Here is a 14,512-nt window from a genome sequence, read left to right as displayed (position 1 = left end):
TAAATCACATCTTATTTTCATTCATAGAGAATGAAATGATGTTCATTTTTTGGACATGATTTATCATTTACAGGTTGTATCTGCTATCTGTGTGGGCTAGGAAAATGGATGGATTGTCTTATTAAAAATTCTTCACCTTTTGCTATTATATTCACTGCATAGCCAGAGAAAAACCATGAACAGGGACTGCTCCATATCCCAATATTAAGCTGTATTAAATTGCCAGTGGAAAGAAAGGTTACGGATGAGTTTCTTTGTTATCAGGTAAATGAAATTCATGCCAGCATCTGGACTTTTCAAACCATTCCATGCAGGTATCATTTGATCTGTTTTTTTTTAAGGACACCTACTTGCTATTTACACATACGGTGTCTTTTTTCAGAAGCACGGGAGTGGTATAGGTGTTATGCCTTGAGATAAGAGTTCTTTTTCCTTCTGATGCAGTTCCCTCCAGCTCTTGGTGATACATAATCTCAAAGTTAAAGTAGTTGCTGCTAATTTATGAAATGCCACTCTCACTGCCTGAAATGTTTCTGTGTTCCCAGCCTGCTATTGTGAAAGCTGGTCATCAGGGCCATCGTCACTGTCTGGTGACAATGGTAGGATGTCTACCGTAATCCTAATAGGATTACTCAGATGATGCTGTAGGGAAATTTAATCAAACATCAAGAACAAATAGTATTCAGAGCTTTAGGACCAGACTTGCATCACAACCCTAGCACTGCCATCATTGTCTCTGTGTCTCTGGACAATTTATCTCTATGCATTGCAAATTCCTTATGTGCACATGAGGATTTTATTTTAAAAAATGTCTCTCATATGGTTGTCCTGAGTGTTGAATGAACACTGGCATAAATAAAAGCTTTCACAGTTGGTATTTATTGCTGATATTACACATAAGGTTACGGAAAATACATTGATCTATCTGAATCTCAGACTTTTCATCTGTAAAGTGGGAAATAATAATATTTTTGTAGAATTTCCCTGGGTTTTTTTATACAATACATGTAAAACAGCACAGTGTTTGGATATAATAGGTGATCAGTCATTTTATTGCATCTACCAAGCTGAATCTACAGTGTTTCTCTGGACTCTTATTTTTTTAATCATCACCGCCAATTAAGATTTACTTAGCAAACAGAGTGTTAGGGGGCCATTCAAAGTGATATTCTTGGCAAATAAATAGGAAGTGCAATGTATAGTTTAGAGCACAGATAATCTAGTTCTAATCCCAGCTCTGTCATTTATTGGTCTTGTGACCTTCAGCCTCAGTTTCCTGATTAGGAACTGTCTGGTTGGACTGTTATGAGAATTAAATGAATAAATATACATAATGCACTTCAAACAGCATCTGACACACAGTATTATGTACTAAATAATATTTGCTATTATTATTCCCTGAAAGAAGGTCCAAAACACAACTTTTCAAATTCCTACACCCACATGCATGCACATTTGCAACTGACTCTCTCACGCTCACATCAACATATCTACTTTGGGTGGTCAAGGTTAAACAAGAACATGTAATCATTTACCCAATATTGAATTGAGCTGAAAAATTAGTTATGAACTATGTGTAGATTCTAATGAGGCAAATTATTTTTCCTTATTATAGGGAAGATGAGTATGATTTTGAAGACACACCGATTTATGGTAACTTAGATAATGTGGCCTCAGGTAAGTTTAATTTTTCCAGAAAGTAAATTTATCTATAAATTAATTATTCCCACTTAATTCTACAAAGACTTTGAGGTGGCTTATTATTTTTCATCACAATCACATTTAAACATTCCAACGGTAATCATAAATTCAAGTATATTTCGCACGTTACTTAGTATATATTTCCAAAGCTGCATACTGTAAATCGTACTGCAAAATTCAGTGTAAATCAACATCCTGTTTTTCTATATTCTCTTCATTTCCCTCTAGTATTAATGAGAATACAGGAAGACTGTACTACCCTGAATTTTGACACAAACAGATTTCTTTGAAATACAGCTATCTCTAGAACAGAAAATGGCCCAGGGAAACAGTGCTTGATGCTCTGTAGAAAAGAGCAAATCTACAGTGAATAATTGGGAACAAAGAACACGTTCTCTGTTTCCCTTGTTTTAACTCATTCTTTTTAAGTGGAGAATCTAGGGTTACATGGAGGGAAAGAGAAGAGCCAAATCATCACCGAGTGGGTTACACAATTTTTGTTCTTATGTAACAAGTACTCTTCAATTCCCAGCATCCCTTATTACTTGAAGCATCCCAACCAGCCCAGAGCTAAATGCCCCTAAATGCCTCCTAACAGACAGCTGTGATCTGATCCCAGCACTCTGACAGTAACGCTAGCATTTAACCCCATCCTTGCCCTGCAGGCCGTCACTTAATTCATGATAGGAGACTTGGAGGGTAAGTCCTGTTGATCTCTGAGTCTTCAACACAGAGATTTCCAGCAGCAGACTAAATTTATCTGAATCTCTATGTATATCAAAACAGTATGGAATCTCCAAAAGTTAAGCATGAGAATAATCTCTATGTATATCAAAACAGTATGGAATCTCCAAAAGTTAAGCATGAGGATTCAAGAATATAATTTTTGTCTCCCCCCCCCATTGTAAATTGTCCTCTAAGCTCTGTATTCTGAAGAATCAGAAACAATTTTTTCAGGAATAGACTATTAAAAAGAATTTGCCCTACCAAAGGGGAATGGGGGGGAAGGATAAATTAAGAGTTTGGGATTAACAGATACACACTACTATATATAAAATAGATAACCAACAAGGACCTGCTGTACAGTGCAGAGAGCCATCTTCAATACCTTATAATAACCAATAATGGAAAAGAATCTGAAAAAGGATATGTAATATATACATATTACTAAATCACTTTGCTGTACACCTGACACTAACACAACATTGTAAATCAACTATACTTTCATTAAAAAAATAAAATAAATAAATAAAAAGTAATAATAATTTGCCCTTCTGTTTCCCCTTGCAGAATTGTGGTGCCCACCTATAATATTTGAGGACTTAATTTCTTATGTATTCTGGTGGCTCAAAGCCTACCATATCTGCAGTTTCCATGTCTAATGAGCACAAGTGTCACTCCTACAGGTTCTGATTTATAGTTCCACCATAGGGCTCAGTAACCTGCTATTTACCAATCCTCCCAGGTGATACTAATGCATGTTTTTCATGGACCATGCTTTGAGAAACATCACTCTATGGACTATTTCTCTGCATGGCTTTTCAGAGGAGCTTGAATGACTATGAAGTGCCTTGTATTACAGTAAATATATCTTTTTGCTTATGGGGTCAAACTGGCGCAATCCACATTTCTGCCAGGCTACTCGCCATCCTACAAGTCACTAACTCTCCTTCCTATCCCTTTTAAATAGGAGTATCTGGGGGCAGAAAGGTATGGATGATTCAGTAAGCATTCCCGCAGGATGAAATGAGTGCAGGTCTGCTGGCTGGCGGACACAGCACAAAAACTCCAAGCACTTAGAACCAGTATTATACACCCCAGACTCTCAAAACAGCCTGGCTGAACTGTCCTATCACTGATTTATAGGACAACAGACATAATTTAAACGCTCTTTTTCAAAAATAGGATGTAGGGCATCCTAAACGCATTTAAAATGCCTCTGAGGAAAACTTCTTACTTATGCAAAAAAATTACTAAATTATAATCATCAGTGTACGTGCATTGTGCTTTATGCCCCCTGCACGATTTGTAATCAGACTTAAATAGAAGGGAACACAGGCAATCCTTTACGTTCTGGAACCTCTATCACATCTAAATGGTAGTTTAAGTTGAGTCTGTCAGACTGTCATGTCTTGCAATGGTAATGTGAAAAAATGAATATGATCTAATCCTTATCTCAAGTGATCTTTTTTGGGGGAGGTGGGGGAGGTAATTAGGTTTTTATTTATTTTTTAATGGGGGTGCTGTGGGTTGAACCCAGAACCTTGTGCATGCTAGGTACACACTCTACCACTAAGCTTTACCCTCTCCCCCACCCAAGTGACCTTCTTTTGTCCAGTTTTTCATGCTATGGGACAACAGACTTCACAGTCTGATCTGCAGAAAAGAGCTTGTATTTCCTCACCTCTGTGCATCACCATGAAAAAGACTAGTCAAATGATCCTCAAGGGTTTCACATTTATAGCTAAATGTTGTTTGGGTCATGTATTTTTATTTGTGCCAGCATTTTTATTATTCCTTTATAAATCTTGATCTTGTCAACTCCCAAGAACCAGTGGATGAAAATTGCTATGAACAAATGAAAGCCCGACCAGAGAGGTCTGTGAATAAACTGCAAGAAGACAACCCCCCTGCACAGGTGAGTTTTGTTTTTCTGTATCGAAGGGTCAAGGTCAGCCTAGGTCACAGCACAGCTGCTTGTTTCAAGAGCATAAAAACATCATATTCTAACATCGGCAGGAGCATGTTAGGAATTTTGCAGCCCCAATCGGTGTCCGATTCTCTAAAGAAAAACTCAAAGGCAAATAAACAATCCTCAGAGCCACACTCAGGGTCAAAATTGTGTCCAATTACAAAAGCAATAGATTTCAAGGGAAGAGTGGATCCTCTTCCTAAACAGTTAAGCTTTTTTCTTTCAGAGTAAAATAAATTACATGTATCACAGAAATAAATATGAAGGTTGACAGAATTATAATGCTCAGAAGACCCAGAAGTCAGGAACTTATGGTGGATGGAGAGAGAAAGCGAAATCTTTTAGTTAAAAGATAAATTCGCTAGCTATAAAAAACAATAACGTCTGTTTCACAAGGAAAATGACTGTAAATTTGAATACTAGTCTTATGGCTCTCATCTTATCTCAAGAGACTCACACATGGCTTGTGTGGGGATAGGCAGGACTGAAGCCTAAGCAGGAATAGAAGAGCCCAAGAAGAAATAAACAGTTTATCCTTTTCCCATCGTAACCAGCGCAGCCTCCTCAGACACAGAACTGCCATTCACAATTCTTAGCCTATGTGCGGCTAAAGTATTAGAAATTTCAGTTAAAATGGTTTTTCCTTCTCCTCCCCGATTTTGCCCCTTTTATCATATGCTCTCTTGCTATTCCCTAAAAATAGCTTCAGAGCCAGCATTTCCTATGTAGTTGTTATGTGTCAGGTATTATGTGCTTTAAAGGCATTATCTTAGATTCCTATGAGGAATTCAGCATGATGATCCTATTTGACAGAGGTTTGAAAAGGATGAAAAACTTACCCAGAGACACAGATACTAAGTGGGGAGATGGAATCCAAACTGAGTCCTGCCTAACAAAGCATTCCTCTGAAAATAGGTCACAACTTGGAAATGTCCCACTGAGATATAATTTCTTGTTTTCTTTATACGAATCCCCTGAAAAAAAAATCAAATTCTTGAAAATTTTTATTAAGGAATCAAGATGTGGTGAGGTTTAAGCAAAATGTAAAGTTACCCTCTCATGGGCAAATCTGTCACGTGATGTTCAATTAATTGTAAAATGGATTTTTAGATAAAAGATAGGAAAACCTGCATGTAATAAAATGATCTGCTAAATTCATGATAATAAAAAGAAAACCTCTCAAAGAAGGTTAAAATATAACCATGCCATCTAAGATTCATGGCACCTTAGTAAAAGGAACTGAGAATTCTGAATAAAAGTTGCTGTTTAATACATGTGAATTGAACAGGACAGCTCTATTTGTGCTGCATCTGGTTTTTACTAACATGGAAACTGTGCAAAGCCTTAAAATGTCTTTAATACAAGTTTGCCATTTTATGAATTATATATTTAAAGACACTTCTAAAGAGATTATTTCTAAACAAAGACTAATCTCTGTATTTGCTCAATTCCATTTTATTAGAATGATCATTATCATCAAAAACACTACCCAGTTTGCTACTACGATACTCAGATACTCTTATCAATTACAAAAGCATAAGGAATCTAGAATATGATGCATAAAGCTTGATGGATAAAATGATTGTTGGAAAAAGAAATAAGCTCCTTGCCCTTTGAAAATGATGTGTGCAGTTCAGAAGTTATAGTTTCAGTATCTAAATCTGCTATTAGCTAGGAAGAGTTGATCAGGAAACCTAAAAATAAAATGAGTTCCCGAGAATTCTCATATCCTAAAAAAATCGAGGGACACAAGTGTGAACTTACTCCCCTTCCCTTACCCTCATGTCAAACCTCTCACCCACATCCCTCCTTTCCCTCCTGTGTCAGAAGCATCCTCTCTCCTTTCCAAAGTCAATGCTCCTAAACAAGTTTCTTCTGGGAAATATGTTCAATAACCTATAATGAAAAAGAATATGAATATATGTATGTACATATATGACTGACACATTATGCTGTACACCAGAAGTTGACAACATTGTAAACGGACTATACTTCAATAAAAAAGAAAAACACAAAGTCAGTACTCCTACTTGTGCTCTTGACTATTTCTCCTATTTCTTTCAAGATCTTGCACCTTCAGTTATTTGTCTCTTTTTAAATTAATTGCTATTTACCTACCAATATGCACAAATCTCCACGATACTTAAAAACAAAACCAAATAAAACAACAAAACTTTACCTCAACCATTTTTCTCTCCCATTCCTAAACTGGTTCTTACTTTCCTCCACAGTTTCTGTTTCTTTTCATAGATGCAGATTCTTTTATCCCTGTCTGTATCTTTTCTACCCATCTACTCAACTGAAACAAAATTCTGAAAGTCACAATGACTATGTCACATACAATTTGTGGTCCTTCCTCAGGACTCACATTGTTTGAACTTGGCAACACTTGATAAAGTCAACCAATTGTTGACTAGACATATATTCTTTGAAATGCTTTTAGTTGTGAGTACAAAAACCCAATTCGAACAACTTTAGCATAAAAGGGAAATCACTGGGTCATATAACTGGAAGATGTAAGGGTATATTTTGGTTTAGAGATCATTGATTGTGTGGGCTCTCTCCATTTCTCCCTGATTCTCTGTTACTGACTTCATTCTATTACCAACAGACTCTTCCATTGAGGCTGGGAAAGCCACTGGCAGACCCAGAATTTCTTCCTTCCAACTCCAAGAAAAGATGCCTTTTCTATTTCTTCATCTGTACGTCAGTCCCAAGGATGCCATATAATTGGCTCTGCTGAAGTCACATGCCCACTTTGGACCAACTTCTATTGCCAGGAGGATTGGCAGGGTGGTTGGTTCCAGCCTGGGTCATGTGCTTAGACCTGTCCTGAGCCTAGAGTACAGTAACTGACAGGCTTTCCAGGACCAGATAAAGGAGAGAAATTTCCTAAAGGAAAATGGAGAATTTATTCAAGAAAAAGGGATAGAACAAAGTGCTGGACTGTCAAAAAAGATATCTACCCATTTGAATTACTGAGTGCCTTCTGGTTTTTCTGTTTGTTTGTTTTTAACCTCACTGACATCTTCTCTGTCTAGGCAAAGGCAGAGCTTGTAAAACACAAGGAATGTTCAGGAAGCAGTGAAATGTTCAGTTGGCTTGGAATACAGAGTAGTGGGAATCAAAACAGAAGATGTGGAGTTATAAGCATGGAAAACCTTGAATGTCAGGCTATGAAATGCAGACTTCAGTCTGTAGGCTAAAATTTTGGAGACAGGATGGTAAAGTATGAGAGCTGTGCCTTAGGACAATAATTTAAAGACAGACTGAGCTAACTAGCAGAGGGTAGAGACTAGAGCAAGGACACCAATTAGGTATCTGCAGTTTTCCAGAAATGATTATTTTAGGATTAAAAAGTCAGGCCATCCATCCGGCTGGTAGAGAACACAAGACATTTAACTCTTGGCATGAGAGTGAGTGTCCACAAGGAGAAGCTTATCCATGCGTTAGTGGTTTTGTTAATCCACAGGTTGCTTCCTTACCCCAGAGTCCACAAATTGATATCACTTTGACTTACTTTTAAACATAAAATTTTAATACAGAAATTTGTGATGTATTTAATGGCTGTCCTAAAGTTTTAGCACACAACTTCTAATAATTAGAATACCACCTTGCTTTTGGACCTTGAATAACCAGGTTTGAACAATGTGAGTCTACTTATACACTGATTTCTTTCACTAAATGCTTACTGCAGTATTAACAACAAGGGGTTGGTTGAATTCCTGGATGCGGAGCCATGGCTACAGAGGGCTGACTCTAAAGTTACATGCAGACCCCCTGCTCAGAGGGTCAGCATCCCTAACCTCTGTGTTGTTCAGGGGTCAGCTGTTTACTGTCTCTATTTGCTAAGAACACTGTAAGACAGGTGCTGCCATTCTAAAATCAATAGGCTCAAAATAGTTTAAAAAAAAAAACTTCCCAAGGGCCCATGACCAACATATTACAGAGCTGAAATTCAGTCCTAGGCTTTCCAACACCAAATTCAAGGTCTTGTTTTCAAGCCTACTGCTTTATCCAGTATCTCTAGCCTCCTGTTCTTCTTCTATTACTGACTCAGCTCTAGCCCAGAAACGGCCAACAGGCAGCCCCCTTGGGTGTAAATGAATATCTCTGAGACCAAACTAAATGAGCTCCAAGGGGATCTGGGGACAGACAGGCAAGAAGGAAATAATAGGGGAAAATGGTAAAAGTAATTCTTGCCAAATGCCAGTTGTATAAATGGACACTGTTAGCCTTATACTTCTGAGTCTCAAAAATGTAGAAAAATTGGGGACTTTTGTGGGTACCATCAGAGGCCCAATTATTAAATGTATGTAAAGCAGATTGCTGATTTGTTAAACTGGGAACAGGCATGAGAGGGAGGAATTTAACCCAATCAGAGTGTGTCACTTGATAGGCAAAACGTAGGGCAAAGCACTCCCAGGGTGAAGGCCAGGGGAGAGGCAGGTGAGAGCCTATCTAAAAGTTTCATGTTTATCTTGACTATAAGAAAGAAAACCACACACACAAAAAAGTTCTTTTAAGCACTTTTTTCCCCCACTCCAAAGTCTTGCGTTGACTATTGCTTTTCATTATCATCCTAATTGACAAATTTGTTTAATAAGGTAGCTGAAGTCCAGAAAACAAGCTGTGTGTTTTTTGTAGGCCTTAGAAATTCCCAGAAGTCAAAGTTAAAGAATGGTTAACAATGAAGAATTAACGTGCCTTTCTTTGTAGGAAACCAAAGAAGCAAAGGTGTTCTACGCCGCGCTAGAACACAACCACGAGAGGAAGCGCAGGAAGCCCAAGAAACAGAATACTTACGTGTCAGACAAGGACGAAGCTGGGCTGGCACATGCAACGAATGTCAGCCTTTCTAAGACCACTTTGGTGGACGATTTCCCACCAGAAAGCCAGGTGGTAGAGGAAAACATTCACGATGACCCCATCCGGCTGTTTGGATTGATTCGTGCACAGAAAGAAACTGTAAACTAGCTGGAACTAGCATCCAGCTCAGTGATCTGGCGCTTCCTGGACACGGCTATTAAGAACACAAGATCCCGAGATGACACAGTATGGTTTGGCAGGGTGATGGTCTGGTCATCTGTTGGTGGGATGGTGGCTGACCTCTAATCCAGAGTTTATGATCATGCACACCAAATGTAATTAGTGGATTTAAAATACACTATACAAAAATTATCTAAATTACCTGTGTGAATCCACTTTAAAAAATGCCTATGTAGTAAAATACAAATGAAATCAAGTTTGCAAATTGATCCTGATAACAAAGTCACAACTTCAAATCAATTCTTAACACTCAGTGAAATAAACCAAGATGTTTTTAAAGCATAGGTATGTTCTGGATCATATTGAAAGAAAGAAAAAATTTTGTTAAAACAATTCTCCTTTCTCAGCAATGTGAAACACCCCATAATTGGAAGACATTTCTGATTGAAAGGCATGGAAGATGTTAAAATTTGTTCCCAAGAGAAGAGGGATCATCTTCTTAAGAAGAATTTTTTTCCCAAATGGAAATATGTTTATTAGTTTAAAAAATTATAAAATTAATGCATGTTCCTTGTAATAATAAACAAGTATCAAAAAGAATTTAGATATTTTACTAGCCAGAGATAATGACTGTGACCAACTTTCTACATACCCTTCTAGATCTTTTTCTGTACAGGACCATATATTCACCCATATATATGCCCATTAGTTGTTGTGTCTTTTAATCAAAAAAGAAAAGGTGCGGGGAGGATTATTTTATACCCATTATTTAAACTTTTTTCACTTAACAATATATTGTGAATTTATTTCCACTGTTGTTTTTAACTTTAACTAAATATAGTTATAATTTTAATACCTGCTTAGCATCTCACTGATAATTACACCAAAACTTATTTAAATAATTTTAAAGTACATTTAGCTCATTTCCCATCTCTGGGTTTTTTTGTTTGTTTGTTTGTTTTTGGGGTTTTTTTTTGCCTTTACAAAAACATTGTAATGAGAATACATCTCCACACATGTTTGGGTACTTGTCTGCTTTCTTCTTAAGGCTAAATTTCTGGGAAAAGAATTGATGCTGTAAAACGTGTGCATAGTGTGAGTCTCTATAAAATAGATTTCTGAAAGGTCAAGAGTTTGGTCAAAGTGTGTGTCCTGTTTAAATATGTGCTCTTAAATTGCCCTCCCCAAAATAAGTGTTTAAAAAAACCTTCCTTTCTCCAGTTGGAGCAGTTTAATCAGGTCTCAAATTATCACTGACCAAGAAAATTGTACATGACAGCCATCAGTCCTGCCCTCTGACCAGAGCTTAGGGGATTTCAGTAGCTCTTTCCTCAGTGGTTTGTGGAGCTGCTGCTGCAGTTTAGATACCAAAGTATGGATGGTGAGGGAAACAGAGAGTCTAAACCACTGATCTACAAGGTAGGAGAAAAGATGAGTGTCAAGTTTACAAAGAAAAGGGTAGCTACTAGTAACAAAAAAATACTAGTAAGAAAGCAGAGTGATGAGAGGTAATAATGGAGAGAAGGCATCTCTGAAGAGGAAAATTTAATTCTGAGAACTGAACAATGAGAAGGAGCCACCCCGGGAAAGGGAGGAAGGGAGAACACATTTTGGATAAGAATTCTATCCGTATTTGGAAGTACTGACTTCCGTCAATAATTATTTTCCATTAGGCATCTGTAGAAAATTAAACACTAGTGACAAAGTAAAATATTTTAAGTTGTCCACATTGCCACAGGCAATGCAAAATATATACAAATTAATGTCTAAAGGCAAAAGAAAAGGAATCTGTTTTCTGATTCCAGAGAAGAACCAAAAAAAAAATCCCATAAGAAATAGAATGAATAATTAATAACATATTGATTTTAAGTTTTTATGTTTAATTTAAAATAAAATCTTTGCTATCATATATGCTGATGTTGTTACATTTCTATATATACCAGGGTTCAGTAAAAACAAAGTTTGATTGTATTTTTGGCAGTTATTTTTTCCTGTAACTATTCCACATCATTTACTTACATTATTTACCTAGCACCTAGAGATATCTGAATTTTTTGCCCCTGGTTTATATCATTTGAATTCCAAAATATTTTTTAAGTTTTGTGTACCAGGTAGTTGTGAAGTTTTCTAGCTACAAATTTAAATTCTTTAATAAATATAAGGCTCTTCAAATTATGTCTTTGTAAGTTTGTGTCATTTGAGGAATTTTTTCCACTCATCTAAGTTGTTAAATTTATTGGCATAAAGTTGTTCCAAATATTTCCATGTTATTTGTTTAATATTTGTAAAATCTGTTGTGATTTCACCTCTTTTTGATACTGATAATTCTTCATTTTCTCCCGATTTGTCTAGAGATTTATTAATTTTATTGATTTCCTAAAGAACTAGTTATTGTTCACATAATTTCTCTATTATTTTTATATCTTCTGTTTCATTGCCTTGCTCTGTAATCGTATTATATCATTTCTTCTGCTTTTTATTGTGTGTTTCATTTGTTCTTTTTTAGCATCTTAAGGTGGAAGCTGAGGTCATTAATATGAGACTTTTCTGGTCTAAAATAGACTTTTAGTTTTAATAAATTTCCCCTTTTAAAAATATTGTTTTGCTTTAGCTGCATACCTTAAATGTTACACTTGATCTTAGCCAAAAGGCCGAGAAGTGATACATTCCTCAAGTGTTGATGCACTGAGTTTTCATATTCATTCATTTCAAATACTTTCAGTTTTCCTTTTGATTTCTTCTTTGACCCATGGGTTATTTATAAGTGTTTTATATAGTTTCCAAATACTTGAGGATTTTCCAGATTTCTTTCTGTTATTGATTTCTAATTTAATTCCATTGCAGTCCTAGAACATATGACCTGACCCTTTTCCATTTATTGAGCCTTCTTTTATTGGCAGAACATAGTCTATCTTGGTGGATGATGGTGTGCACCTGAAACAAAGTGTGTATTGTTGCTGGTAGAGTGTTCCATATATGCCAATTAGGTCAATTTGGCTGACAGAACTTTTCAAGTCTTTTATATCCTCACTGATTTTGCCTACTTGTTCCATCAAGTATTGCGAGGGGAATGTTGAAATCTCTGACTGTGACTGCACATTGGTCTATTTCTCCATACCATTCTATCAGTTTTTGCTTCATGTTTTAAGCTCTGTTGTTAGGTACCTACATGTTTAGAGCACTGTGGGTTTTCGATGAATTGATCCCTTTATCATTATGTAATGACCCTCTTTATCCTTGGTAATATTGTTTTCTCTGAAATCTACTATGTCTAATATTAATAGTGTCATTCTAGTTTTCCTTTGATTAATGTTAGCATGATAAATCTTTTATATCCTTTTTAACCTATTTACATGTTTATATTTTAAATGCATTTTTTTGTAGGCAGCAGTTTGTTTTGCTTTTTTTCTTTAAATTCAGTCTGAAAATCTCTGTCATTTAATTGGAGTATTTAAACCATTTTCATTTAATGCAACATTCTTGATATGTTTTTTATTTATCCCATTTATTCTTGATTTTTTCCCTCTTTTTATGACTTCTAGATTACACCAGAATCTTTTTTGTGATTCCATTTTATCTTCATTGTTGGATTATTAGTTATGAATTAGTGTTGTGTTATTTTAGTGATTTCTTAGGGTTTATCATAAACACCTAACTCTTCAATCCTTTGTGTAGATCCAGGCTTCCATCTAGTATTATTACTCTTTAGCTTAAAGGACTTTCTTTAACATCTATTTTAGCTCAGGTCTGCTGGTGATGAATTCTTCAGCTTGTTTTATATTCACCTTCATTTTTGAAAAGTATTTTCTTTGGGTAAAAAATTTCAAGGTTGAGTTGACTCTATGCTTCTTTCAGTGATTTAAAGACACTGCTCTACTGTCTTCTTAGTTGCACTGTTTCTGAAAAAAAATCTGGTGTCATGCCTGTCTTTGTCCCTTTGTGTGTTCTTATTTTTCTCTGATTTAAGATTTTCTTTATCACTGGTTTTAAGCAATATACTTTGGCGTGGTTTTTTTTTTAATGTGTTGTATTTGGAAATGCTATGCTTCTTGAATCCGTGTGCTGTTGACTAAATATTTCTTTGATTTTTTTTATTACCTTCTTCCCCATTTCCTGATTCTTCAATTACTTCCAAATTATCCCACATTTTACTTATCTGTTTATTTCAGTCTTTTTTTTGCATGTTTCATTTTGGATAGTTTTTCTTGTTATGTCTACAAAAGTCTATTTGTCAGTAATCCCAGACAGATACTTTAAATGTCAGACATCTTGGTTTTTATCTCTATAAATTCAGTTTGGGTATTTCCTTTTTACATCTTTCATGTCTCAGATATGTTTAATCTTCTGTCTAACTTCTTGAATATATTGAATACAATTATAACAACTGTTTTAATGTTTTTATCTACTAAGTCTGTCATTTCTGTCATTCTGAGTGAGCTTCAACTGATTAATTTTTCTCATTATAGGTTGTATTTTCCTACTTCTTTAAATGCTTGCTAATTTTTTATTAGGCAGAAAATAATGTGAATTTTACTTTATTTGGTGATGGATATTTTTCTAATCCTAATATTCTTGAGTTTTGTTCTGGAAAGTGGTCAAGGTACTTGGACACAACTTGATCCTTTAGAGTCTTGCTTTTAAACTTTGTTAAACAGGACCAGAGCAGGCTCCTGCCTCAATCACAGGCTAAATTTAACTTAGGTGAAAAGATGTTCTGGCCCTCAAATTATGAGGTATTTCACTCTGGCTGTTAAAACAAGCACTATTCCCAGCATTGCGTGAATCACAGTCACTGTTTTCTCCATTCTTTCCCATAGGTCTCTCCCCAGGCTGTGGTAGTTTTCTCGCCTGCATGCACCTATCAGTATCCCACTGAATCCTCAAGGCAAATGCTTTTTACATATCTCCGGAGTTCTCTCCAAGGGCAGCTTTCCCCTCTTCAGTGCTCTGCCTTCTCGGTTTCTCCTGTCCTGCAGCTTCATCTCTCAGTTCAGAAGACCAGCGGACAACACCTATCCCTCCATCCACCTGCTCTAGGGCCTGAATGCTTTCTTCAGGCAGTAAGATAGGGCAACAGTAGGGTTCACCTCATCTGTTTCCCATCATTCAGGGTCACTGTCCTTCATTGCC

At 36.2% G+C, this 14,512-nt stretch overlaps 1 protein-coding gene across 1 annotated transcript in view; it reads left to right on the top strand.

The window, feature by feature from the left end:
- Positions 1–9,499, top strand: part of TRAT1 (T cell receptor associated transmembrane adaptor 1) — a 32,349-nt gene extending 22,850 nt beyond the window's left edge. The window contains exons 4-6 of the mRNA XM_015249232.3: positions 1,616–1,677; positions 4,251–4,339; positions 9,113–9,499. Of these exons, the coding sequence (XP_015104718.1) occupies positions 1,616–1,677; positions 4,251–4,339; positions 9,113–9,370 (409 nt within the window). The 3' untranslated portion in view covers positions 9,371–9,499. The remainder of the gene's footprint in view (positions 1–1,615; positions 1,678–4,250; positions 4,340–9,112) is intronic.
- Positions 9,500–14,512: the final 5,013 nt, after the last annotated feature.

Source organism: Vicugna pacos, chromosome 1 (genome assembly GCF_048564905.1).
Source record: "Vicugna pacos chromosome 1, VicPac4, whole genome shotgun sequence".
In the NCBI taxonomy this organism is placed as follows: Eukaryota; Metazoa; Chordata; class Mammalia; order Artiodactyla; family Camelidae; genus Vicugna; species Vicugna pacos.
Note: the sequence above shows the minus strand (reverse complement) of the source record. Positions and strands in the feature narration are given on the sequence as shown.